This window comes from Lagenorhynchus albirostris, chromosome 3 (genome assembly GCF_949774975.1).
Source record: "Lagenorhynchus albirostris chromosome 3, mLagAlb1.1, whole genome shotgun sequence".
NCBI lineage: Eukaryota > Metazoa > Chordata > Mammalia > Artiodactyla > Delphinidae > Lagenorhynchus > Lagenorhynchus albirostris.
Genome location: NC_083097.1, coordinates 115,627,776 through 115,651,374, shown reverse-complemented (window position 1 = coordinate 115,651,374; position 23,599 = coordinate 115,627,776). Strand labels below are relative to the sequence as shown.

General features: G+C 46.6%; 1 protein-coding gene and 1 long non-coding RNA gene across 3 annotated transcripts in view; one reads left to right on the top strand and one right to left on the bottom strand.

Annotated features, from left to right (window-relative positions):
* The first annotated feature begins 456 nt into the window (after window positions 1-456).
* LOC132517099 (uncharacterized) lies at window positions 457-7,737 on the top strand. 2 transcript variants are annotated; one of them, XR_009539587.1, is made up of 3 exons: window positions 457-3,271; window positions 4,283-4,445; window positions 6,157-7,737. It is a non-coding gene; the product is annotated as an uncharacterized LOC132517099 (long non-coding RNA). The 2 variants fall into 2 exon arrangements; XR_009539588.1 differs by lacking the exon at window positions 457-3,271 and having other exon boundaries at window positions 4,038-4,445.
* The window catches only part of CTNNA1 (catenin alpha 1), a 180,284-nt gene continuing 164,054 nt past the window's right edge, over window positions 7,370-23,599 (bottom strand). The window contains exons 12-18 of the mRNA XM_060143688.1: window positions 19,246-19,446; window positions 18,534-18,685; window positions 13,625-13,735; window positions 11,618-11,799; window positions 11,356-11,461; window positions 9,619-9,753; window positions 7,370-8,551 (exon numbers count right to left, since the gene is read on the bottom strand). Coding sequence (XP_059999671.1) covers window positions 8,264-8,551; window positions 9,619-9,753; window positions 11,356-11,461; window positions 11,618-11,799; window positions 13,625-13,735; window positions 18,534-18,685; window positions 19,246-19,446 — 1,175 coding nt within the window. The 3' untranslated portion in view covers window positions 7,370-8,263. The remainder of the gene's footprint in view (window positions 8,552-9,618; window positions 9,754-11,355; window positions 11,462-11,617; window positions 11,800-13,624; window positions 13,736-18,533; window positions 18,686-19,245; window positions 19,447-23,599) is intronic.

Sequence of the window (23,599 nt, the reverse complement as noted above, 5' to 3'; positions counted from 1 at the left end):
AAAAGAAGAAATAAAACTGTCTCTATTCATAGATGACACAATTGTCAGTGTAAAAAAATCCCATGGAATGTACAAAAAATCTCCTAGAAATAGCAATACGTTTAACATGCTCCTGAGGTCAACATACAAAAATCAACTGTATTTCTATATACAACTGGGAATTGAATTTAAAAAACAAACATTTACAATAGCAGTGAAACAAATGAAATATGTATATATCTAGCAAAGTAATATGCAGGGTTTTTATGCTGAAAACTACAAAACACTGATGAAAAAAAGTTAAAAAATCTAAATAGAGAGACACACTGTGTTCATGGGCTGGAAGACTTAATATTGTTAAGTCCGCCCCCTAAATTGACCTATAGATTCATTGCAGTCCCAAGTAGGAATTTCTTAGATATCAAGAGTCTGATTTGAATATACAGAAATGCAAAGGAATTGGAATCGCTAAAACAACCTTGAAAAAGAGGAATACAGGACTTCCCTGTTGGCGCAGTAGATAAGAATACGCCTGCCAATGCAGGGGACACGGGTTCAAGCCCTGGTCCAGGAAGATCCCACATGCCGTGGAGCAGCTAAGCTCGTGTGCCACAACTACTGAGCCTGCGCTCTAGAGCCTGCACGCCACAACTACTGAGCCCACGCGCCACAACTACTGAAGCCTGCATGCCTAGAGCCCGTGCTCCACAACAAGAGAAGCCACCACAAGGAGAAGCTCACACACTGCAACAAAGAATAGCCCCCACTCGCCACAACTAGAGAAAGCCTGTGCACAGCAATGAAGACCCAATGCAGCCAAAAATAAAATTAAAAATTAAAACTTTTTTTAAAAAAAGAGGAATACATTTGGAGGACTCATACTAGCTGGTCTTAAGACTTACTACAAAGCTATAGTAATCAAGACAGTGTGGCATTGGTCAAAGAATAGACACATAAATCAATAAATCACAACAGAGTTCAGAAATAGACCCACACAAATATAGTTAATTGAGTTGACAGAGTGCAGAGACACTTCAGTAGAGAAAGATTCGTCTTCAATAAATGATGTAGCAACAACTGGACAGCCATGTTTTAGGAAATGAACCTTGACCTATACCTGTCATACAAAATTTAACTCAAAACCAAACATAGACCTAAATGAAAAATTATAAAACTTTTAGAAGAAAACAGGAAATAAATCTTTGTGACCTTGTGTTAGGCAGAGTTCTTAGCTACAACACCAGAAGCACAATTCATAAAGTTAAAAATTGATAAATTGAACAACATCAGAATTAGAAACTTGATCTGTGGAATTAAGAAAATAAAAAGACAAGCCAAAAACAGGGAGAAAATACTTGCAAATTATATATCTGACAAAGGTTTATATCCAGAATATATAAAGAATCCTCAAAACAAGAAAACAGTCAACTCAGTTTAAAAAAATAAAGATGAAAAGACATTTCACCAAAGTAGATATACAAATGACAGATAAGCAAATGAAAAGATGCTCAGTGTCATTAGTTGTTAGGGAAATGCACACTAAAACCACGAGACATGGATAGACACCTATTAAAGCGGCTTAAAAAAAAAAAACCCTGAACACAGCCTGACAATACCACATGCTGGTGAGGATGCAGAGCAACTGGAATGCTCATATGTTATGGTGGGAACACAGATGATGTGTTTCTAAAGAAGAAAAAGCCACATGATCATCCCAATAGATGCAGAAAGAATATTTGACAAAATTCAATATCCATTCCTAATAAAAACTCTCAGCAAATTAGGAACAGAAGGGAACTTCCTTAACCTGATGAAGGGAAACCACATAGAAACCTACAGCAGACCTCAAACTCAAGAGTCAAAGACTGACTTCTTATTTTCTAAGATTGGGAACAAAGCAAGAACGCTGGCCACTATGGAAAACAGTTTGGTAGTTTCTTATAAAGTTCAACATGTTCTTATCATACAGAATCCCAGTCTCACTCCTAGGTATTTACCCAAGATAAATAAAAATCTTTGTTTATACAAAAACTTGTACATGAATATTTATATCAACTTGAACAAAACAAAACTAGAAACAATTAAAATGTTCCTCATCTGGGGATGGAGGGACCAATGTGGTAATCCATGCAGTGCTTCTGCTCCACAGTGGGAAGGAATGGACTGCTGATGCCCACAGCAAACACATGGGTCTCAGATGCATGCTGCTGATTGAAAGAAGCCAGACTCAAAAGGCTGCAAACCTTTTGCTTTATTTATGTGACAGTCTGGAAAAGACAGAACTATAGGGAAAGCGTTTTGTCAGGACTTAGGGGACATTTCCACGACATTGGGGTAGCACAGGGAGGGCATTGGAACTGTTTTGTATCTTGGTTGTGGTGGTGGTTACACAACTCTACGCATGTGTCAAAACTCAGAATTGTGAACCAAAAAGAGTGAATCTTAATCCATGTAAATTTATAGCTAAAAAATTTTAAGGTAATAAATATTCAGAACATATCCTTTCCTAACGTTTGACTGTTATCTCTGCTCCTGAGATTACTTCCGTCTATTGCATCTAGTGGTGGAAACGCTTCTCTTCCTGCGCTTCTGTACTTCTCTTACCAGTTCCACCGTCAGGACACCACGTGGGTGGCTGGAAATCTGATGTGGTGGGAGTATTTACACCATAGAAGTTGGGAAATGCTATAGACCAAGGCTTAATTTATTGTTTTGTTGATTGTCTAGACTTGAGAAAGTGATGACGAAAACGTTAATGCCAATTAAACTTAAAGTGTCATCTATACATAGCACAAAAAATTGAGGAAATTGTCTTACAATATTTGACAGCTAGTACTGATTCAGCAAAGAAGTCACTCACTGACAAGTAAAATTCTCACACATATATTTCTGTTGTTTTACTTCCGTACTCCTTAAGGTAAACAAAAATATCAACCAATATTCATGTCAGAGCTAGACTGCTGGCTGCAACCATAGGTTGGCTGTGGATGCAAGAGTTCAGGAAAAATCAAAGCCTCAGTGGAATTTAGAGTAAAGAATATTGCATATTTTGTTATTTGGGAATTGTGTGCTATAATTCCTTTATAGGAGTAAAATGTATAACGAAATGTATGGTTATATATGCAGTCTCTCCCAACCCCACCCTGAAAAGCTGGTTGTTGCACATTATCCAGCAAACCACTGCTTAGGAATCACTGGAAACAAGGAAGAGAAGAGGACCAAGGTCAGAGGCCTGGACCAGCTCAACATTAGAGATCAAGAGAAAGAGCTGGTAAAGGATATCAGGAGCAGGGTAAGTGAAGGGTGTGGAGGTGGAAATCTAGCGAAAGTGTGACAGGGAAGGAGGGAGTGGCTGCCGGCTGCACGTGCTGCTGAGAGAAGGGCTGGACAGTGTAGGGAGAATGGTGGCCGGCTGTGGAGATGGGGTCTGAACACTCACCTGAGGAGCTCTGTGTAAGGGGAGGGGAGACATGGACTCAGAAAAGCTTTTTGTCTTTTTTTTTTTTTAAACTCTGGGAGCTATCAGAACTTTTTGTGTGTGCTGATGAGAATGATCCGGGGGGAAGGAAAACTTGGCGAGGCAGGAAATGGAGGGGAGAATTGAGGGGTAAAATCCTTGAGTGGGCCAGGATCCAGTGACTAGTCAGGGGGTGGCCTTACCCAGGAGCCTGGAGAATTCCTGCATCCTGACAGGCAGAGTCCTGAGGACCCGTGCAGGGATGGGGCAGGTGTGGTGGGAGCGTGAGGGTGCTGCCAGCCTCCTTGAGTCAGCCCCCTGGGAGGAAGACTGGGGGCACCAGCCCCTTTGCTGCTGTCTAGGGTTCCAGAGGGATGGTCAGAACCTGGGCTTTAGAGGGACTGGATCTTGCGGCTGGGAGGAGGGGCTGGGCGGCTTGTGAGCTGTTAACTTGGGCTCCGTGCCTGAGTCAGTTCCCACAACTGTGAAGTTTGAGGGGCAAGAATAGCAGCAACACCTCACAGGCTGTAAACAAGCAACGGGGTGGGGGGGATGTGGGTAAAGGCCTGACGGGGGCCCTGGGTGTCCCCAGCATGTGGCCGCTCCTCCTTTCTTCTTGCAATGGGGTGGTGACCCTGGCCTGGCTGGAGAGCGGAAGCTGTGAGGATTAAGGCTGCAGAGGGGAGGTGGGGCCTTTGAAGTGTCTGCCTAGGCGCTGTGGGAGGCGCTGCAGGGCAGGGGGGAGGGCAGCTGGGCTCTGCCCACCCTGTGCACAGGTCATGGCCAGAACAGGTGTGTGGGGCAGCCAGGCCCAGAATGCCAGGCTGATGAGGCGCCATCCGGCAGGGAGCTGGCCAGGCCTCACCGGAGGAGGTGTCATGGAGGGAGATGATACTGAGGGTCACCGCTGCCCTGGCTGAGAAGCAAGAAGCCTCAGGATGCTGAGGGGAGACAGTTCTCTTGGCGGTAGCCAAGGGGCAGGAGCAAATCCCCCCAAGGACATGGTGAGGTGAGTCTCCCCTGAGCTCAGCCCAGGCCACGCCGCTTCCGATCATGGTCTCTGAGGAGGGCAGAGGAGGGTCTCAGGATTTCTGGGCAAGGCCTCTGGTGCCTCCTCAGTGACCTGCTCTCTGCCTTCTAGTATCTTCTGATAGATTGGTTTAAAGCAATGAATCACTCAAATGGTTCAACAGCTATTTGTCAAGCACGTGCCAGGCCCTCTGCTGGGCAATGGGGTGACCAAGACCAATGCCGTTTGCCCAAGGAATGCAGGACAGTCCTGTGAGGGTTGGCGCCGTGATACCACGTGCCATGGCCAAGAGGGCCGAGCCAAGGCCTGATGAGCAGGAATGGTTGTGGGCCACTGTTTCCCATTGTGGTATTGATACAAGGGATGATTTTAGGTGATGCATGAATGAGCATTTACTAAAATTATTTTAACGTGTATTAGAAAAAATGTAGCACATCAAACATGATTTCATAGATATTGCTTAAGGGGAGGCGAAGTTCAACAAAAGTCAGTCTTTTTAGGTAAATAATGGTATTAAGGTTGGGATGGCAAAGGTGATGACTGGGACATGCAAGTGATGGGCTCACAGGGAGAGCACGGGTGTGTCCCAGGAATCGCTTCCAGGGGGCAGTGTGGGTGTAGAGGGCAGGGTCATAGTGCCAGGCATTCTTGAGGCAGGCATGGGGGGCCCCAGAGGATTGTATGCAGAGGCTCGACTCTTGAGAAGCTTTTGGAAGCTTCCTTTGCCACCAGGTGGAGAATGGATAAAGGATGCTGGGGGCTGAGGGAGGTGGCTGTCCAGACGAGGGGTGGGGCTCAGTCTCTAAGAAGTAGATGGGCTGAGTGGGGAGTTAGACTGGATGGTAACCTGGCACTGGGGTGCAGGGCTGTAGGACATCAGCGGATGGGGTGAAGCAGCTGGGGACAGATGGGCATCTGAAGCCCGGAAGACAGTTTCGAAGTGTGACAAACTGATGGCAACAAAAGCCATGCAAATGTTCCAAGCATCAGCATGGATTCTGAGTCAGCCAGGAGGAATGGCTGAGTAAAGGGAGGCCAGTGCCTGTGGGCCTGGCCCCGTGGGAGGGATCCCCAGGGTGGCTATTTACTGTGTCCTGAGCCTTGGAGAGTCAGTGATAACAAAATTAAGGATTCCTGTCCCTGTGAAGCTTACAGTAGAAACAAATGGATGTGTAAATAGTTCAAAGCTATGAACAAGGAGGGCAGGGTAAGGATTTATCAGGGGAGGTCTTTCTGATAAGGGGACTTTTGACAAGACACCTGAAGGCAATCCTGAGAAGAAATAGGGGTCTCTGGGGAAAGTGGAACCACAAGTATAAAGGGCAAATGACGAAGATTGGTGAGAGGAAAGGCCAGAGACAACAAGAGGCCATACCTGTCATTTAGGACTCCGGCTTCTAGAACGCGGAAGCCACTGAAAGGTTTGAGCTAAAAGAATGACATGCTCTGACTTGTATATAGGGGTTACGGTGACTGCCGTGGGAGCAGGACCATCAGGGAAGCCTGGCGGTGGGTAGCCTACTGCAATGGTCTGCGTACAGACATGGGAGCCACCTCCTGGCATGTGCCCTCCAACCGTGGACCAGGGGTGGTCTGTGTCACCAGTAGAATACTGAAGGGATGACGTATTGCTTTTGAGATCAGGTTTTTATAAAACACTGTAGCTTCCATCTGGTTGCCGTTCTCTCAGATCATTCACTCTGGTGGGAGGCAGCTGCCATGGGAAGGCCCACCTGGCATGAACCGAAGCCTTCTGCCCACCTGCCACGTGAAAGAGCCTGGAAGTGGACCCTCCAACTCACAAGCCTCCAGAGACTGCAGCCTCGTAAGAGACCCTGAGTCAGAACCACCCACTAAGCTGCCCCTGGATTCCTGACCTTCAGCAACTGTGAGGTGATAATTGTTGTCTTAGCTGCTAAGTTTTAGGCCAGTTTGTTACACACTAATAGAAATTAATGCGGCGATGAGGGCTTAGACCAGGTGATGGCAAGTGGAACTGGTGAGAAATAGTTGGACCCAGCATGTATTTCAAAGGGAAGAATCTGGACAGGTCCAGTTTGAGATACTTACGGAGACATTCAAGTGGAGACTTCAGGAAGCACGCAGTTATAAAAGTCTCGTTCTGGGAGAAGTTGGCATTTGGATGGTATTTAAAGCCAGGAGTCTGGCTAAGATCAGGAATCAGCAGAAACAGAGAAGAGGCCCAGGGGTTGAGCCCTGGGACAGTGCAACTTAGAACAACTAGGAAGAGGAGGAGAAGGAGCTCCCAGTAAGGAAGACAGGAAACGAGGGCGAGGTGCTCTGGAGGACAGGGGAGGAGCTGTCACGAGGGAGGGCGTGTTCACCTGGGCCGCTGATAGGGTGAGGACAGTAAGATGGAATGGAGGATGGTGATAGGATGGTGGGGCAGAGAGCTGACTGGATGGCAGGGACGGAAGTGAGGAAGAGGAGACAAGGACTACACACATTTCTTTAGGGAGTTTTGCTTAAGTGGGGATGTTGGCTAGGAAAAGACATGGGGTTGAGGAGGCTGGGTATCTTTAAGGCAGCCGTTACCATGGTATGGTTGCAAACTGATGGGGATGATTCAGCAGAGAGGGGGTGACATCCAGGGAAATGTCAAGGATGCCTCCGAGGTTCTGACCTGCACCTTGAAGCACGGACATGTGAATTCCCATTGTGGGCATGGCCTTCCCTGCTGGGCTGGCACGGAAGCTGCAAGGAGGTGCGGCCCTCAGCCTAGAGCCATAGGCATGGTCTCCTCACTGGGCAGTACGGTCCAGGGAACGAGGGACAGCGGGAGGGCCCAGAGCACTGCAGATGCTGCAGGCAAATCCAGGAGATGTTTAATGTAAAACTAGACTCCACTGGAAGGCAAAGAAAAGGACTCTGGCCCCTTAGACTTGGTTTCATTTTGGACTTTATTGGGAAAAGTTAGTGTAAAAAACATTCAAATTCATAAAATTTAAATAAGAAAGTAAAATTATACCTTGTAGCTATAGTAATCACAAATAAGGTAAGTCTAAATTACTGCCTAAGCAAACACTATTTTGTCAGGCTTCTCTCATAAGCCCAAGGCAGGAAACACTGCAATTATTAGAAGTGAGCCCAATGATGAATTTGCATTGCATTTGAAGCTGAAGAAAGGGAAAAAAGCATGTTCTGGTTACAGCATCACAACATTCTAGCCTGAAAAAAGCAACTTTATTCATGTCCTGCAGCAGAGTACATTAGTTATTGTAACCATGCATTAAAATTCTCACATCATAAAGAGAGTAATCAGTTTTCTTCATGATACATTTATGTTTGACTCAGTTTCGTGTTGTTTGTCCCTCTGAAGACCTTTCTGGGAATGTTCCTTTTTCCAGGGCCTCCTAAGATGCCCAGGTTGCTTACTCTGGGTCATCTTTGGTCATTTAATACCAGTCGAACTGGTGGAGGCCCTCTCCATGAACCAGGGTGGAGTCAGACCCCCCCTTCTCTCAAACCCTACAGCTGCCACCACTAGGAGGACAGGCATCTCAACTTGGTCAACAGTGTTACTAAGAAGTTAATGTGGGATTCTCTTTGGTTATGGAATTTTTACGCTTATAAAAAAATATAGCTAGAAATACGCTCCTGACTTCTAAAAGTACTTTTGACTGACTTAAACACAAGTATGTCTTTGCAAAATTCACCAGCGTGGCCAGGTCTGAAATCTATTTTCCTATGGAATCTAACATCAGTGTTCTATTTAGCAAATACACGCGTGAAGAACAGTGACAGATCTTTAGAAGCCCTGAAGGCTAGGGACAGCCTTAGATGCTGTCCATGGCTTTGAACTCGCTGAGGGCCTGCACAGGGTTCACATGCTTCTTCTGAGATGCCCTCTTAATCTTGGTCTGTGTCTCATCCTGTTTCTCTCTCTTAACCAAGGGCTTTTTCTCAGGCGCCTTCATCTTCCACGACACAGCAGGGAGGTTAAGGGAAGCCATCCCCTGAGACTTCTGGTATTTGGTGGAGGCCACATAGGATGCCTTCACTGTCTGCACCACAGCGTTCATCAAGTTCTTAGCAGCTTGGATCAGGGACATGGCACTGTCCACCTAAGAGGCAGAAAGGTAGGTGAGGAGCACAGGCCTGACCTCCAACCCCACATGTACCCAGGGGCCTGGGTCTAGGTACCGGAGGGCCTGGACCCTCCGGTCCAGCTGGAGGCTGTCAGTCCCTGGCAGTGGAGTCCCGACTCCTCCTGGACCAGGACAGGGCAGGGCAGCAGCCCTGCTCCTGATTGGCTCTCCCAGTGACTGGGTGCTCTTATCCAAATACCCTGAAAATGCCTGTGTTTCAGTTCTTTTGAAGAAGGAAGGAGTGATATAAACCTAAGGTACCATTACCTTACCTGCCCCCACCCCTCAACAAGTTTTCATTCACTCAAGTTGGGGGAGGATCTGCCGAAATCTTTTGAGTGATGGCAGAGCTATAACCATAAGCACCGAGAACAGCCACGGACAGCCATGGTGCAGGCGGAGATGGCAATAAGTCAGCCTCCTAGACAGAGACGCCCCCAGTGCTTTCAGTAATGACCCGGGGAGTCTCCTCTCTCATTTAGAGAATACAGATAATTGCTCCCCAGAGACAGGGCATTTATGTTGCCGCAGGTAAGCAAATGGTATGACTATGTCCAACATACCAAGTCTTCTTTGAAAGGAAATTCTGTGGGGTTTAGCAGAAGCCACAGGGCTTCAGTGGAGCGAGATGTCCTCTTTCCCCTGCCCAAGGTGACAAGGGGTCCAGAACTGTGACATGGTAAACAGACAAGGGAAGAGATACTACTTGGGAACTCTGAGAGTGGAGGGGGTGTGAGAAAGCCTATATGTCATCTCTGCAATCTCTGAACAGGCTCAGTTCTTTCTGGGGGAAGAAAAGCGATGAAGACAAAAATACTTTTACCTATGGGGTGGTCAACAAAGGGGAAGAGGCAAGCACTGTAAGAGCTCCTAGCTGTCACCAACCATGCTAAGCAGAGCTGCAGTTCTGCAGGAAGTAGCCAATGTGCAGCCCTTGGCCTCTGAGGACGGCCTCTGAGGACCAAGAGGAAACTTCCAGTTTTCCCACAGCACACTTCCTAGCATGTTCCCACTAACCAGCTCTCTTCACAGATGGAACTTACCCCAGAGACGACCAGCTCCCCACCGAGGTTCTGCACCTCAGCCTTGACTTTGCTGCAGATGTTGAGCTGGTGGCAGTAGAGGGCGATGCGCTGCAGGTAGGCCAGCAGGTCCTGCTTGCAGGCTGAGTCTGGGCACTGACAGGAGAGCGGAATTAGCACCAAGCACTCTGAGCCCGGCCCAAACACACCCACCCCCACAGATATTTCTGAAAGGCTCAGTGTGCCACCAGCTCTTCACTCCTTGCTTGAGCAAAGGGCAAGAGAGGAGTTACCCAATTACCTGGGGCCATCATAGCCCTAGGCTACTCTCTGCTGCAGCCCCTGCCCCTAGCCCCTAAAGGTGAAAAATAGCCTCAGCAAGCGAGAGTCTAGTTCTGGAGAAAAGTGAGAGTGCTGTGAGCTAGGTGATAACCATCCAAATAGCTCTTCTGCTCAAAGGGACTTTATCTGCTCAGTTATGATGCACTCTGTAAACACCTGATGAAAGGAGGGTCATTTTAGGCAAAGATGGAGAACGGGTGAGTCAACCAAAGCAAGAAGAGCACGTGGGAGCCGTGGGGTCCCGACCAGTCACAGGGAAATGCCTGTCTTGCTGCCAAAGCTCAGGGCCAACTTTGGAGACTTCACCCAAAGAAGGAACAGAGCACCTCTCTCAAGTGTTTATGCAAAAACTCCCTCCTGTGAGGCTGGGGTGCAGACCATGCTGGAGATTTAGAATTTTATTCTAAGAAGCTACTGAAGCATGGCAGAGCCATACCTCATTTGCATTTTAAGGTGATCATATAAGAAGACTGTGTTGGCAACTGTGTGGAGGCTGGAGTGCAGAGGAGAGAGCAGGAAATCAGTGAGGAGAGGCCACAGTTTTGCAGGTGTGGGCCATGCATGCCAGGACTCAGCTGGGGGCTGCTAAGAGGGAAGGACCAGATAGATGGTGTTGAGATTCGTGTGGCTAGTAGAAGCACCAGGGCTGAGTATCGGTTATTACATGAAAGACGGGAGTTGAGGATACTTCCCAATCTTTGGCTTGAGCAATGAGAAACCAGTGTCACTTGTCCCGCAACCCCAATGCAGGCTGAGCGTGTGGATACTTCAGGGAAAGGAGTGGGAAGGGTTTGTAACTACAGCTGACAATATCTTGGAGCATCAAGGGAAATACATTGTAAACTTTCCAGGAGGTAGGAACCACATTTTTTTGGACATATCGATACAGAGAATGAAGGGATGAAGGCTGGGTGATTGAGGACATAGATGTCTGTCCCCAGTTGGGCACGTCAGCCTTCCAAAAGCACTAGCCAAAAAGGCTCCTGATTCTCACATGAAATACTGCAATACTTCCACAAGAAGAGGCTCTTATACACCTAGTTTCAGTGTATTATTAGGGCTTGCAGAATTAGCTCCTGCCCAGAGCTGACATCCTGAAGAGTTCTGAGAGATAATAAACAACAGTAAAGGCTGGTTTTAGCTGTCAACCAAGGGAAGATTTCAGGACATACACACCTGCTCCAGAGATGTGCTGTAATGCAAACTGGGCCTGCCTTATAAAACTTGTCAAAGAAGAAACAGGAATACAGAAATCCTTAAAACTCTATGCTGATGTTAGTCAAGTGGGTTGACAAGTTAAGAACAATTTTTGAGATGGGAAAAGTACTGTGTCTCATGAAAAACACTGTTACCACTGCTGGGCTGCCAGAGTCCCAGGATGAACTTCAAGGCCCATGTGGCAAGTCTGTCACTTACATGGTCTGCGATGGTACGGCCAAGCTTATCCATCCGGGATCCCGCCTCAGCAATTTTCTTGGCGGCACTGATCACATCTGATGTGTTTTTGAGCGGTCCTTTACCTCTGAAAAAAGGGAACAAGAATGATCATAACTGAAGCCCTCGTAGGTGGAGATGAACAGAAAAGTGTGTACAGAGCAGCACGTCCTGCCTGTGTGAGGTGACCTGCAGGGAGGGGGGCAGCCCTCCGTGTAGCAGGTTGGGGCCGGGCACTGCTCACCGGGTAAAGTCCGTCATCTCCATCATGATCATGCACATCTGCTTGGCCAGCACAATGATGTCATTACCACTGTCGTCCCACTTGGACACTTCAGCATCCAGCTTGCTCTTTTCTTCCTGGAAGCTGGCCACCTGTTCCGCAATCTTTGCTTTTTGCTCCTGGGGAAGCTGAGCCATGATCGCCTAAAATCAGAAGCCCAGGAAAGTCTTACATAAAGAGAATATGAAGTTCTCACAGTGCATTAGCCAAGAATATTTCCACCAAGCAATCTATGACACAGGTAGGCTAATGCTTTAATAGGTTTCATTTTGCCTGAAGAGCCATTTTGCACCGAAGTTTACAGCAGCCTGAATTCCCGACCCACTTTCAAGAACAAGTTTTAGTGTGGAGAAAAACAGGATATGAGGGGTTGAAGGCCAATGCAGAAGCTCCATGATCACGCCTGCACAAGGACAGAATCAGCTTAACTTAATTCTTTAAAAGTTTCATCCTCTGAAATGAAGTAAGTCAGGCAGAGAAAGACAAATATCATATGCTATCACTCATATGTGGAATCTACTGATAATTTAAAAGATACAAATGAACTTATTTACAAAACAAACAGACTTACAGATATGGAAAACAAACTTATGGTTACCAAAGGGGAAACGTGGGGGGGGGGGGCAGGGGGATAAATCAGGAGCTTGGGATGAACATACACACACTAACACATATATATCTCTTATGAGAGATAACCAACAAGGAACTACTGTATAGCACAGGGAACACTACTCAATATTCTGTGATGACCTATACGAGAAAAGAATCTAAAAAAGAATGTATAACTGAATCACTTTGCTGATACCTGAAACTAACAACATTGTAAATCAACTATACTCCAATAAAATTAAAATATTAAAAAAAATAAACTTCATTTGAACCTTAAAAAAAAAGTTTCATCCTCTGCCTCCTGCCATGGGGAGAGGAAATGAGGGAGGGGCTAATACATGGAGTCCTTTCCATGGCAGGCCCGGTGGCTGTAATACATCTCCAACTTTTCAAGGTGACCCACAAGTAGTTTTAGAATGTGAATTTTTTTTTTTTTTTTTGCGGTACGCGGGCCTCTCACTGTTGTGGCCTCCCGTTGCGGAGCACAGGCTCCGGACACACAGGCTCAGTGGCCACAGCTCACGGGCCCAGCCACTCCGCGGCATGTGGGATCTTCCCGGACCGGGGTACCAACCTGCGTCCCCTGCATCGGCAGGCGGACTCTCAACCACTGCACCACCAGGGAAGCCCTAGAATGTTAATATTAAAGAAGGCAAGCAGGCAGGCAGAAGAGAACCTGCTGCAGAGTATGCTTTTTAGGTACTTGAGACGGCATTTAAACCTTATCACCGCAGCACCTGGAGGCCTGTTGCCCACCTCAAGCCACAGACTCAGGGCCTTGGGCTCCTCTCCACTCAGCTTCCCAAAATGCTTAGGACCGAGTGGGGCTTAAAGCAGGGATGTACCCGCGGTTCAAAATATCTTCTAAGGGGTGAAAAAAGACTCCTTAGTAATATTTCTTGGCACCCTCCCAAAAACATAAATGCAGTTAATTGAAGATTTTAATGACTTAAATGAATGCAATGGCTCTGATTTTCTTGAATGTACCACTGTTATTTTTTTTAACCCATGAATAATTAAATAGTTCATGCCCGTGGTATCATTGAGATAGGCAAAGACAGCAATCTTTTTTGAATTTCACTGTCCTATTAACAAACATTGCATTGACTAGATCCTAGGGCTTTCCTGACTCAGGGCTCCTCACAAACCAACGCTTCAGGGCACAGCTGAGAAGATGTTTCAGATGAACCTACAATTGACTAGCAGGTGCCACAACTTAGGATAACTTCGTCCTACTGCCAGAGAAAACGAGAGGAAAAATGATGTTCTCAATAATGAGAGTGTTTTCCTGGAAAAGAAAAAGCCAAGAACAGAGAGGGACAGGGAGGGTCTGCAGGACAAGTTAAACTTGGTCCTTACCCGGGCACTCTGGCCAGCTATCAGCTGATCGTCTTCTGTCTGGACGCTTGTCCTGCTTCTGACATCGAAGTCTTCCGTCTCAAAGTCCGAGTCATCCAGCTCCTCAGGGGTCTGCCACCGAGACAGAAATCACAAGTCAAACACAACCCTAGGCCTCCAGCTTCCCCAGGCCTCTGGGCCCACAGCCTGATGTACAGACATCCAGAATTTTCTGCAGTATTTCAAACAGTCGTGAGGAATAAAGTTAAAATTGCTCAATATTTGTCTGAGACCCTGCTTTAGCTCATGCACGTGCCAGGCAGCCCGTTCAACAAACAGCAAGCAAAGGCACCACACCAGCACTTCCCAAAGGACACAGGTCCTTTATGGGGTTGAGGGTTTCAGTTTCTACCAATGAGTCAACACTCTTTGCTTGACAAAGGTTTTCACTTCTTAACGTACTTCTCCAACACCTGCATCTTAAGACAAAGGTGAGAGTTGTCCTGGGTGGAAAAGGTACTGTATTAAAAATAGCAGTTTCATACAACATTAAACAGATTCTTATAACTTTCCCATTTTATGACAAAAAGAAAATTAAATGAATTAATTAACTGGGACTTCTCTTAGGGTACCAAAGGCTGATTTGAGAGGTAAAAATAGGCAATGTATTTTTATGTACTTACTTTTATTAAAGAGAGAATATGGCAGATAAGGTGTGAATAAATACCAAAGGGACCGATTACTGGTCCTACCTCTTTGCTTTAATTATAAAATAAAATTCTTATTTTGTACGCTCTCCAGCCTCTCATGATTAGCTGCTGACTTGAAACATAATATCATCTTCTAGAAGTTATCAGCAACAGGGCAGCAGGCAAACAGCTGGGGTTGCCTCTTAGCCCAGCTGGCCGGCCTGTGACAGGAGGGCAGTGAGGCGAGTCCCTCATCTGCACCAGGACCTAATCCAAGCCCAGCCCAAGGGCTTCCTGTGAGGAAGCATCCAAAACTGCCCAGAGTATGTTGGGTTTGTACAGGTGCAAAGGCCAGGCCTGCCCCTCCATGAGGAGGTGAGGACAGCCAGGGTCACTCGAGGAACCAGTGAGTCACATGGCAATGCAAGATCCTGGAGTCTTGCTGCCATTCGCCATTTTAATCCTGGGTCACAGACACCTGAGCCTCAGTCTGTGGAGGAGCTTTGTCGAAGGGGTGCCCTCCTAACAGGATCTCCACTTCCCCACCTTCCTCGATAGCCCATCACAGACCCAAGAGCTGTTCTTGCCAAGAAAACCAAATATCTCCTATTCGTTCATTCATTCACTGAATATTTGTGTGCCAAGCACTGTTCTAGGCGCTGAAGGTACAAAATGACACAGACAAAAATCCCTGCTCTCACATATATTCTGATGGGAAAAATGACAGAAGTGAATCACATGACCTATTAGAAAGTGATCAGTGCTATAAGCAAGCAGTAGAGGAGGATTGTAATTTTATATCAGTGGTCAGGAAAGGTCTCATGAGAAGGTGACACTGGAGCACAGACCTGAAGGCAATGAAGGTGGGAGCACAGGAGGTACCAGCAGGACGGAGTCACCAACAGAAAGGCCTGGGGAACTGGATGAATAGCAAGGCCACAGTAGGGGCTCAGCTCACTGCCCTTATGGCACAGTGTCAGCTGAAGCCCTGGGAGCAAAGGCAGGGGAGCAGTAGGAGATGAGGTCAGAGAGGTGACAGGTTCAGCTCCTCAAAGGCCTTGTGGGCCAGTGTAAGGACTGAGTGACGTGGCAGCCTTTGGAGAGTACTAAGCAGTAGATAACGTGATCTAATTGAAGCTTAAAAGGATCACCCTGGGTGCTCTGTGGATGAGACTGCAGGCACCTAGGGATGCAAATAGGGAGACTGGCTGAGAAGCAAGCAATTGCATGAATCCAGGTGAGAGATGCTGGTGGCCTGGACCACGGAACAGTGTTCAGAGTTTCTATTTATTGTGAAGGCAGATCCAACAGGATTTGCTGATAAATCAGATTCAGGGTTTGAGGCAAAAAGTGGAATCAAAGGTGAATCCAAGGTCTGGGCCTGAGCAAGTGAAAGACAGATTTGCCATCAACTGATACGAGAAAACAGGGTGGAGAGAGATGAGAAGCTCACTTTGGGGAATAATAAGCTTGAGGTGCCTGTTAGACAAGTGACAGGTAGTAGGCAAGGTGGCTAGATGAGTGTGGACCGCAGAAGAGTCAACCTCTTGCTGGTTTTCTCATGTCTTTATGCACCAGGGGAATGAGTACAGTCAGAAAAGAGAGAGGTGAAAAACCGTGCTACAGGGTGTACCAGTGGTAAGGGGCTGAGAAGATGAGGATAAACCAGCAAAGGAGACTGAGGAGGAGGGGGGCCAGGAGATTTTCTTATAACAGGAGAAATAATGGCATGTTTGTATGCTGGGGGGAAGGTGCTGGAGGAAGAGAGAATGGGACCCAGTGCAGGGGACGGGCTCAGCCAGGAGCAGATGTTCTAACTGCCTCAGGATCCTCAGTGCAACAGGCACTGAGGCCAGACATGTAGGATGGGGCACAGATGGGGAGGCAAGCAGGAAGGTATGAAATGCTCCCAGACTCTGTGGCTGTGTGGGCGAGGCTGCATGGCATCAAGGGCCCCCTGACGGTCCTGGGTTCGGTGACCCCAGTCAGGGTGGCTGCACTTTTCTACACCATGCTCAGCAGGAGAAGGAATTTCACTAGGATTGTATTTTGCAAGGCAAACAAGAGGACAGAAAAGGGGGCAAAGGAGATTATACCGATAGACTCAAAGCTAGAAAAGGAGTGAGGCAAGGACCTGAAGGGCTGAGTGAGGGTTGCAAGTGGGGAGGGCCAACCAGCTGAAGATCCTGATGGACTCAAAGGACTGTTGGGAGTCACAGCACCAGAGACAGTGAGCTGATGGAAGGGGGAAACCTGACACTGGGATGACGTAGATACTGGCAATGACAAGGACTGGGTAAGACTAGGCAAGTAAGGTTGAGGTTGGGGGCGGATAAGACATCAAGAAACCAAGAGGTCCGGGGGGTTGGAAGGATGATTCCTGAATTAAAATCAAGACAATACGGGAGGAGTTAAACCACTGCTGCCACAGACCTACTTTGCCCTTGCTCTGGGCCCTCCCAGCTGACCACACCCCAGGTTCTATCTCACCAAGCCTGCCAGGGCCTCTGTCATACTTGTGCTCCAACACAGCAGTAAGTGCGCAAGAAACAGCTACTATATGCCAGGCCCTGAGCTGAACACGTTACCTCCATTTCATCCCATTAAAACCATCAACACCATCATGTGAGTCTCAGAAAGATGAGGAAACTTGCTTAGAGTCACAGACGTGAAGAGGAATCCAAGCTGCCTGCCTGTTCCCAGGGTGTGGTTTCCCACAACCCGACCTGCTTCCACAGAACAGGCCCTGGAATGTGCAGGCATCCTGGAGTGTGCGCATACCAGCTCACTTAAAACCCCAAAGGCATTAATCTCAAACACCCAGTGACTCCTCATTATCATTTCTTCTATTCTCTAAGTGTCTGTCAGTATGCAAAGAACTTTGGAAAAATAGGGCTGTGTTTTACCACCACTGGTACACCTGACCCAGGGATCCCTTCACACCACTGAGATCTGGCTGCTGGGTTTAACCTTGCATTCAACCGGGCTACGACCTGCTGAGCATGGGTTGCTCTCTAGCACAGCAGCAGCCGTGAAGAAAGCAAAAAGGCTCCCCAAGCTCTCCCCCGCCACACCCCAGCATGTCCAGGTGACCTGGGCCTGCAGGGACAGCCATCAGCAAACCAGGCCATCCCTGAATTGTTCTCTTTCCTCCTCACCCCAGAGAGAAACGCAGTCTTGCCCAAGCATTTCTACACTGCATACACAATGGGTCCAGCCTAATGCACCGGCCTCAGAAATGGCCTCTGTTTCCAGCTGAGGGGGTAAAAAGTGGGACAGAACCCCTGCCTACCTTGGGAGGTTTGACTAGCATGAAGGTTTGACCCATGAAGGTGTAACGGAAACTCCCCTGACCCCACTAGATCGTCAGCATAGCAAAGCAGCTGTCTACTCAGCAGGCAGACCCTGCATTCCAACTGCTGGCTCTGTGGCTATGGCAGGGATGGCCCGAGCCTGGGGGAGGTCCAGGTGAGCCTGGGGGAGCTTGGCACAGGCTCTGCTCCCAGCTTCCAGAGCTGTTCATGCTCAGAACAGCATGTGAGGGATCAACTGCTATGGAAAGGGCAGCTGTGAGTCCCAGCGCAGCACACTGGGGATGATCACAGAGGAGTCAGTAGTTTCTCAAAACCCCTTTGTGCATGCTAATCCACAGGGGGCCCTAGACATTGTCTCAGATGGTGAGAGCTGCTGCTGCCTCAGACAGGATGGGTCACATGGGGCCCAGAGCAGGTGGCACTTCCATTCAGCTACGGTTAGAGGGCTCAACGCTTGGCCCCAAGCCCGGGAGTTGCCACAGCCCCTCATTCTCACCCTCAAAACCCTGGGGTTCTAGCATCCTGCCTGCCTGCCACCTTTGAGGCGAGGGGTGCTCCATGTAAAGAAGAGCTTCAACCTGCATTAAGGAAATACTCCCTTCTCTGAAATTAACTGATGAGCCTTTATTTTCTGTAGTTTCCCTCTAACTCAAACGGAAGCCTCATATCTGTGGCAATTGTTTAACTTGAAGTAAATCATCACGGCCAACTCATACTAGCTCCCCTTCTCAGCCCAAGTTTGAGCTCTAACTTGCAACCAGAAGTCATTTTAGACAACGTAATTAAATATATCTCATTCTAACAGCTTTTAGATTCATGGTTTTAATATATTGCCACTCATCTGCTGAGTTCCAAAATGATGCATTGCTCAAGGTTAGCAAATGATAAGAAAGAAGCTGTTAAAACATCTGAAATGCAGTTACTCACCCTTATCATCAACACCGCTTTCCTGATGTCCCGGATGCCATCGTAGACCAGGCGTGAGGCATCGATAAACTCGTTCTCATCCATGGGCTGGGCGGGGTCTGAGCTGAGGGCTTCCACGGCCGCTTCCACTTGCTCGGTAAAACGTGGCATGACTGCGGAGAAGAAAGCATGGCAGATCCTGCTGGCCCTGCAAACATCATTGCTCTACCAGCCCTCCCTAAATCCCTCAGTTAGACACAAAGAGGCAGGGTGCATGATGAAGAGCCGATGCTTCTACCTATGTGAGAAGTATTTAAGGTTGAAATAAATCAAATGCTGTATTTTACAGACTCAAATCATCTTCTTTGTCTCTGGGCAGATTCTGCAACATAGGATTTACATGGTTGAGAACTGGGATTAACTTGAGGCCTTGCTAGAATGGGACCCTCCTTAATTTACTGTGTTCACTGACAGGAGATATAACTCAGACGTTCATCTTAAAATAACTCCCATTATTAATCATGGGACACACATGAAGGAAATGTGTTTGTGAGGCCTTAATGTGGCTGACCAACTTCTCACAAATCTGACATACCTTCTAGAATTCTTGTCCTAAGACCAAACTGAGTCCCAGCGTCCTACTTCCTAACCACAGGGCCTGTACTAACTGGATGGCCTGGCCACCAGGCCATCTGTGTGTGGGGAGCACAAGGAAGGGAGGCAGCCCCCGCACCTGTGTTGGAGAGGAGCTTGGTGGCTTCCAGCACCTTCTCTGTGTAGACCCCTGGCTCATAGTTGTCCATCTCTGAGGTGACCACGTGAATGACCCGAGCAGCTCGGCCTCGAATTGCACCAGCTGTGCGGTCCAGCCCATCCACATCTTTCTCTTGGAGAGCAATGACGCATTTGTTCACGTCTTCCAAAATGTGATTCTCTGAGGAACAAACAAAAAAAAGCTGAATAAGGGAGGAGGCCTTCCACTAGAAGGGGACAACTAGTTGGCATCTATTATTCATCGACAGCTCACTCTGTGCCAGCTACGGTGCCAAAAGCTTTACACGTATCATTTCACTCAAGAGACCGGATTAACTGTCCCACAGAAACTCAACCTGCAATCACCTCCAAGAATAACAATCTTTATTCCAGGTTTAAAAGAGAGAGACAGAGATGCCCATCTTTAAGGCACAGTTTTAAGCCAGGCGGAAAATTCAAGATCACAGAATCCTTAATAATTTCTCTTTCCCTTAAATGATTTCACTGGTTTTACATCCCAAATGAAGTCTAAATTAGAAGAAAAGGTTCACTGTAAGGTCTTATTCTCCCAGTTCCTCGCCCCTCCCTCCAGTAGATGCCGATGGTATTCAGACAAGCTACCTAGATGCCAGGACAGCTCTGGAACAGGAGAAGGCCCTGGAAGGCAGGTTAAAGTCCCCTCTGGAGGGCGCTGAGGAACCGCCCCGAGGCGAAACATTCAGTAAACCACTCATGGGATGCAGGTGGGCCTGTTGTGTTATTTGAGGAAACCCTTGACTCCTGTTATGCTGTCTAGTCATAGAAAAGGGAACGTTCTCACCACCAGGAACTGCAGAGTCTACCAACAGACAGCCCAAGTGACAGGGATGCCCACAATCCACGGGGTGGGTGGGTGAGTGAGCAACACAAAGCCTCCAGGTCATTGCCTGCCCATTTCCTTCCAGCTTGGAAAGGAGCTTTCAAGACACGTAAGAACTCTTAGAAGCAGTGTCTGTTAAAGACATGCTCACTTCCTTAAACCAAGAAAGTACCTGGCACAATAGGTGAAAGACTAATGGTTCTGTTTTTTCTGGAAGAGACAGGACAATTAGGGCAAATGTAATCTATTTAAGAAACATCTGGGGCTTCCCTGGTGCGCGGCGCCATGGTTAAGAATCCACCTGCCAATGCAGGGAACATGGGTTTGAGCCCTGGTTCGGGAAGATCACACATGCCATGGGGCAACTAAGCCCGTGCACCACAACTACTGAGCCTGTGCTCTAGAGCCCGCGAGCCACAGCTACTGAGCCCACGGGCCACAACTACTGAAGCCCGCACTCCTAGAGTCTGTGCTCTGCAACAAGAGAAGCCACTGCAGTGAGAAGCCTGTGCACTGCAACGAAGAGTAGCCCCCGCTCACCGCAACTAGAGAAAGCCCGTGAGCAGCAACGAAGACCCAACACAGCCAAAAATAAATAAATAAAATAAATTTAAAAAGAAAAACACCTGGTCATTTCTTTGCCATCCCTGGTTACCTTATGCTTTGACCTGTCATTATCTAGACTGGTTCCTGATTTAATTCCCTTCCAAAGTCATTACCCTTCCCTCACAGCCTCTGCTAACATACTCAGTCAAGTTATATATGACAGTGTCTAGTGGTCACGATGCTATTTCCTCTTATCTCAAGGGGAGCCAGAGGAAAGTGATACTTAGTGGATTCAGCAAAGAATAGAGCCACCACAATGCCCTGCCTTTGGGCTTCAAGATCCCCTGTAGGCTCCGGGAACAAGGCCCTTCATTTTGTAGTTCCCAAGAGACTGCAGGAAGGGACTTGCACCCACAAAACTAAACATACTCTTACCTATGATCCAGCAATTGCACTCCTTGGTATTTATGCAGTGGAGCTAAAAACTTAAGTCCTCATAAAAACCTGCACGCAGATGTTTACAGCAGCTTTATTCATAATTGCCAAAACCGGGAAGCAATCGAGGCATACTTCAGTAGGTGAAATGAAAAACTGTGGTACATCCAGACAGTGGAATATTATTCAGCACTTAAAAAAAAGTGCTATTAAGCTATGAAGAGACATGCAGGAACCTCGGGAGTTGCCAGGGGTTGGAGCAGGGAGGAATGAATAGGTGGAGCACAGAGGATTTTTAAGGCAGTGAAAATACTCAATGATGGATACATTTGTCCAAACCTATGGAGTATATACCACCAAGAGTGAACAGGAATGTATATTACGGACTTTGGGTGATAATGAGGTGTCAATGTAGGTTCATCAATTGTAACAAATGTGCTACTGTTGTAGGAGATGTTGATAATGGGGGAGGCTGTGCGTGTGTGGCTGCCGGAAGTAGATGGAAAGTCTCTGTACCTTCCTCTTAATTTGGCTGTGAACCTAAAACTGCTCTAAAAGTCTTTTTAAAAAATAAAAATTCATCAATTAAAATAAATATCTTTCCAGGGAAAGCCAAAATATAGTAAAAATTTCTACTGCAGAAGGGAAAAGTGAATTACCACAAGATAGCTAAGAAGACCATAATTTAGCATGTGCTAATTCAAAAATTAGGAGACTTGCTAGAATTTACACCATTGCACTACTGAAAGAGATAACGTATTAAACTTTTTACATAAACCAATTTTAGGAGGAATATGTGAACCAATTATAAGAATAAGTGGATTTAGAGCCCATGTTTAGATCAGAAACATCTTTTATATACAAACTCTCTACATATTAAACTAAGCAGATTGGCACTGAGCCTGCCTACCATACTAGGCCTTAGGTTAAAAACTGCTGCTTTTACTGAATCTAACATTTGGGGAAGGGGAAGGAAAGGAATAAAAAGTAAAGAAAAGATGTTGCTAATGAAACTATGAACCAATGTTTTCTCATATCACTGATTTTTAAGACTCATCCTGGTATCAGAATTGTTAATACCAGGGGACGGAAAGCACATCTTAGAATCAATGAAGTATAGCATTCTTTGTCATTCATTAAACAAAGTAGCCCAAACTTCCACCAAGGATTTGTTAACCTTCATCTAGGTAAGTGTGTTTTTATAAATCAATTTAGATTTTCTTGAATTTATACAGGTTTTCTTCCAGCTGAACCCAAACCAGGGAAGAGCTTGCCATTCTTTAGCCACCAAGGAAGGCTTCTATTTCAGGAAGCTGACTAAAGTAACATTTTCCACCTTCATTGGGAAAGCCCCAGCCAGCTGAGGCCACTATATACCCAGGACACAACAACCTGCTCTCTACACTTGAGCCCTAAGGGAGAAGTGAGTTCCCACTGGACATGTGCAAATATGGGAGGGTTGGAGGTACCCACACTAACTTAAACCATAAGTTACTTTACCTTAATTGAATTTCCAAGTAAACTCAGCATGGCTCCATTTTGAGTAGACACACCAATCTGTACCCCATTAAAAACTGATTGTTTAATACAGTCTTTATCTGTAGATGCTTCTAAAAGGAAAACCCCCCCCCACACACACATACAACAGTCTATCTCCAAGGGATCACATTATGGATGTTAACATATCTGATTTTCATTTGAAAATCTTTCTAGAACTGCCTCCACAGATCTTCCTCATCCATATTAATGGCTCTACCGTACCCTACTGAACAGACGGAGGGGCCATCATTCATTTATCCAGTCTTCTCTTAGGCATTTTGGCTGAAGTGAACATCCTTGTACAGGTATTTTGGCAAACATCTATGTACACATCCCTGGGGAAATTTTCTAGCAATGGGAATACTAAGTCAAAAGGCATATATGTATAAATAGATGTATGATGCCTAATTGCCCGCCGGAACCAAGCCAACTGGCATTCTCCAGAAAGCCTTCAGTCCACAATGTCTAACAGGGCCCATTCCGCCCTCCCCTTGCTCTGGATATCTTTATCAGTGCAGCCTTATGCATACACAGGAGATGATAATATTAATACGTTATATAGAGAACTTACTCTAATATTATGGAAAGATTCTGAGTGCTTGACATTTAACTCTATCGTAACCACTTTTTAAAAATCACTATTAATTAATGTGGAAACCAGGCGCAGAAGTATTGAGTGGCTTGCTCAAGCTAGGGGGCATGGGAGTCAGAAATCAAACTAACTTCACCACTTCCTTACCTTACTTTCAGTTTTGGATTTTTGCGATTAAACACAAAAACAAAAATTAGGTACAAAAATCCTTTTATTTAGACCAATCAGACCAAATTATTTGAGCACACTGACAATGAAGAAGAAAGAGTACAAATTACTACTCCTATGTGTTGCCCCAAAGTATCTAATGCATTATGTTATTTGTTTCCAAGAGCACTTGGTAAAGAAAAGTAATAAACCCAA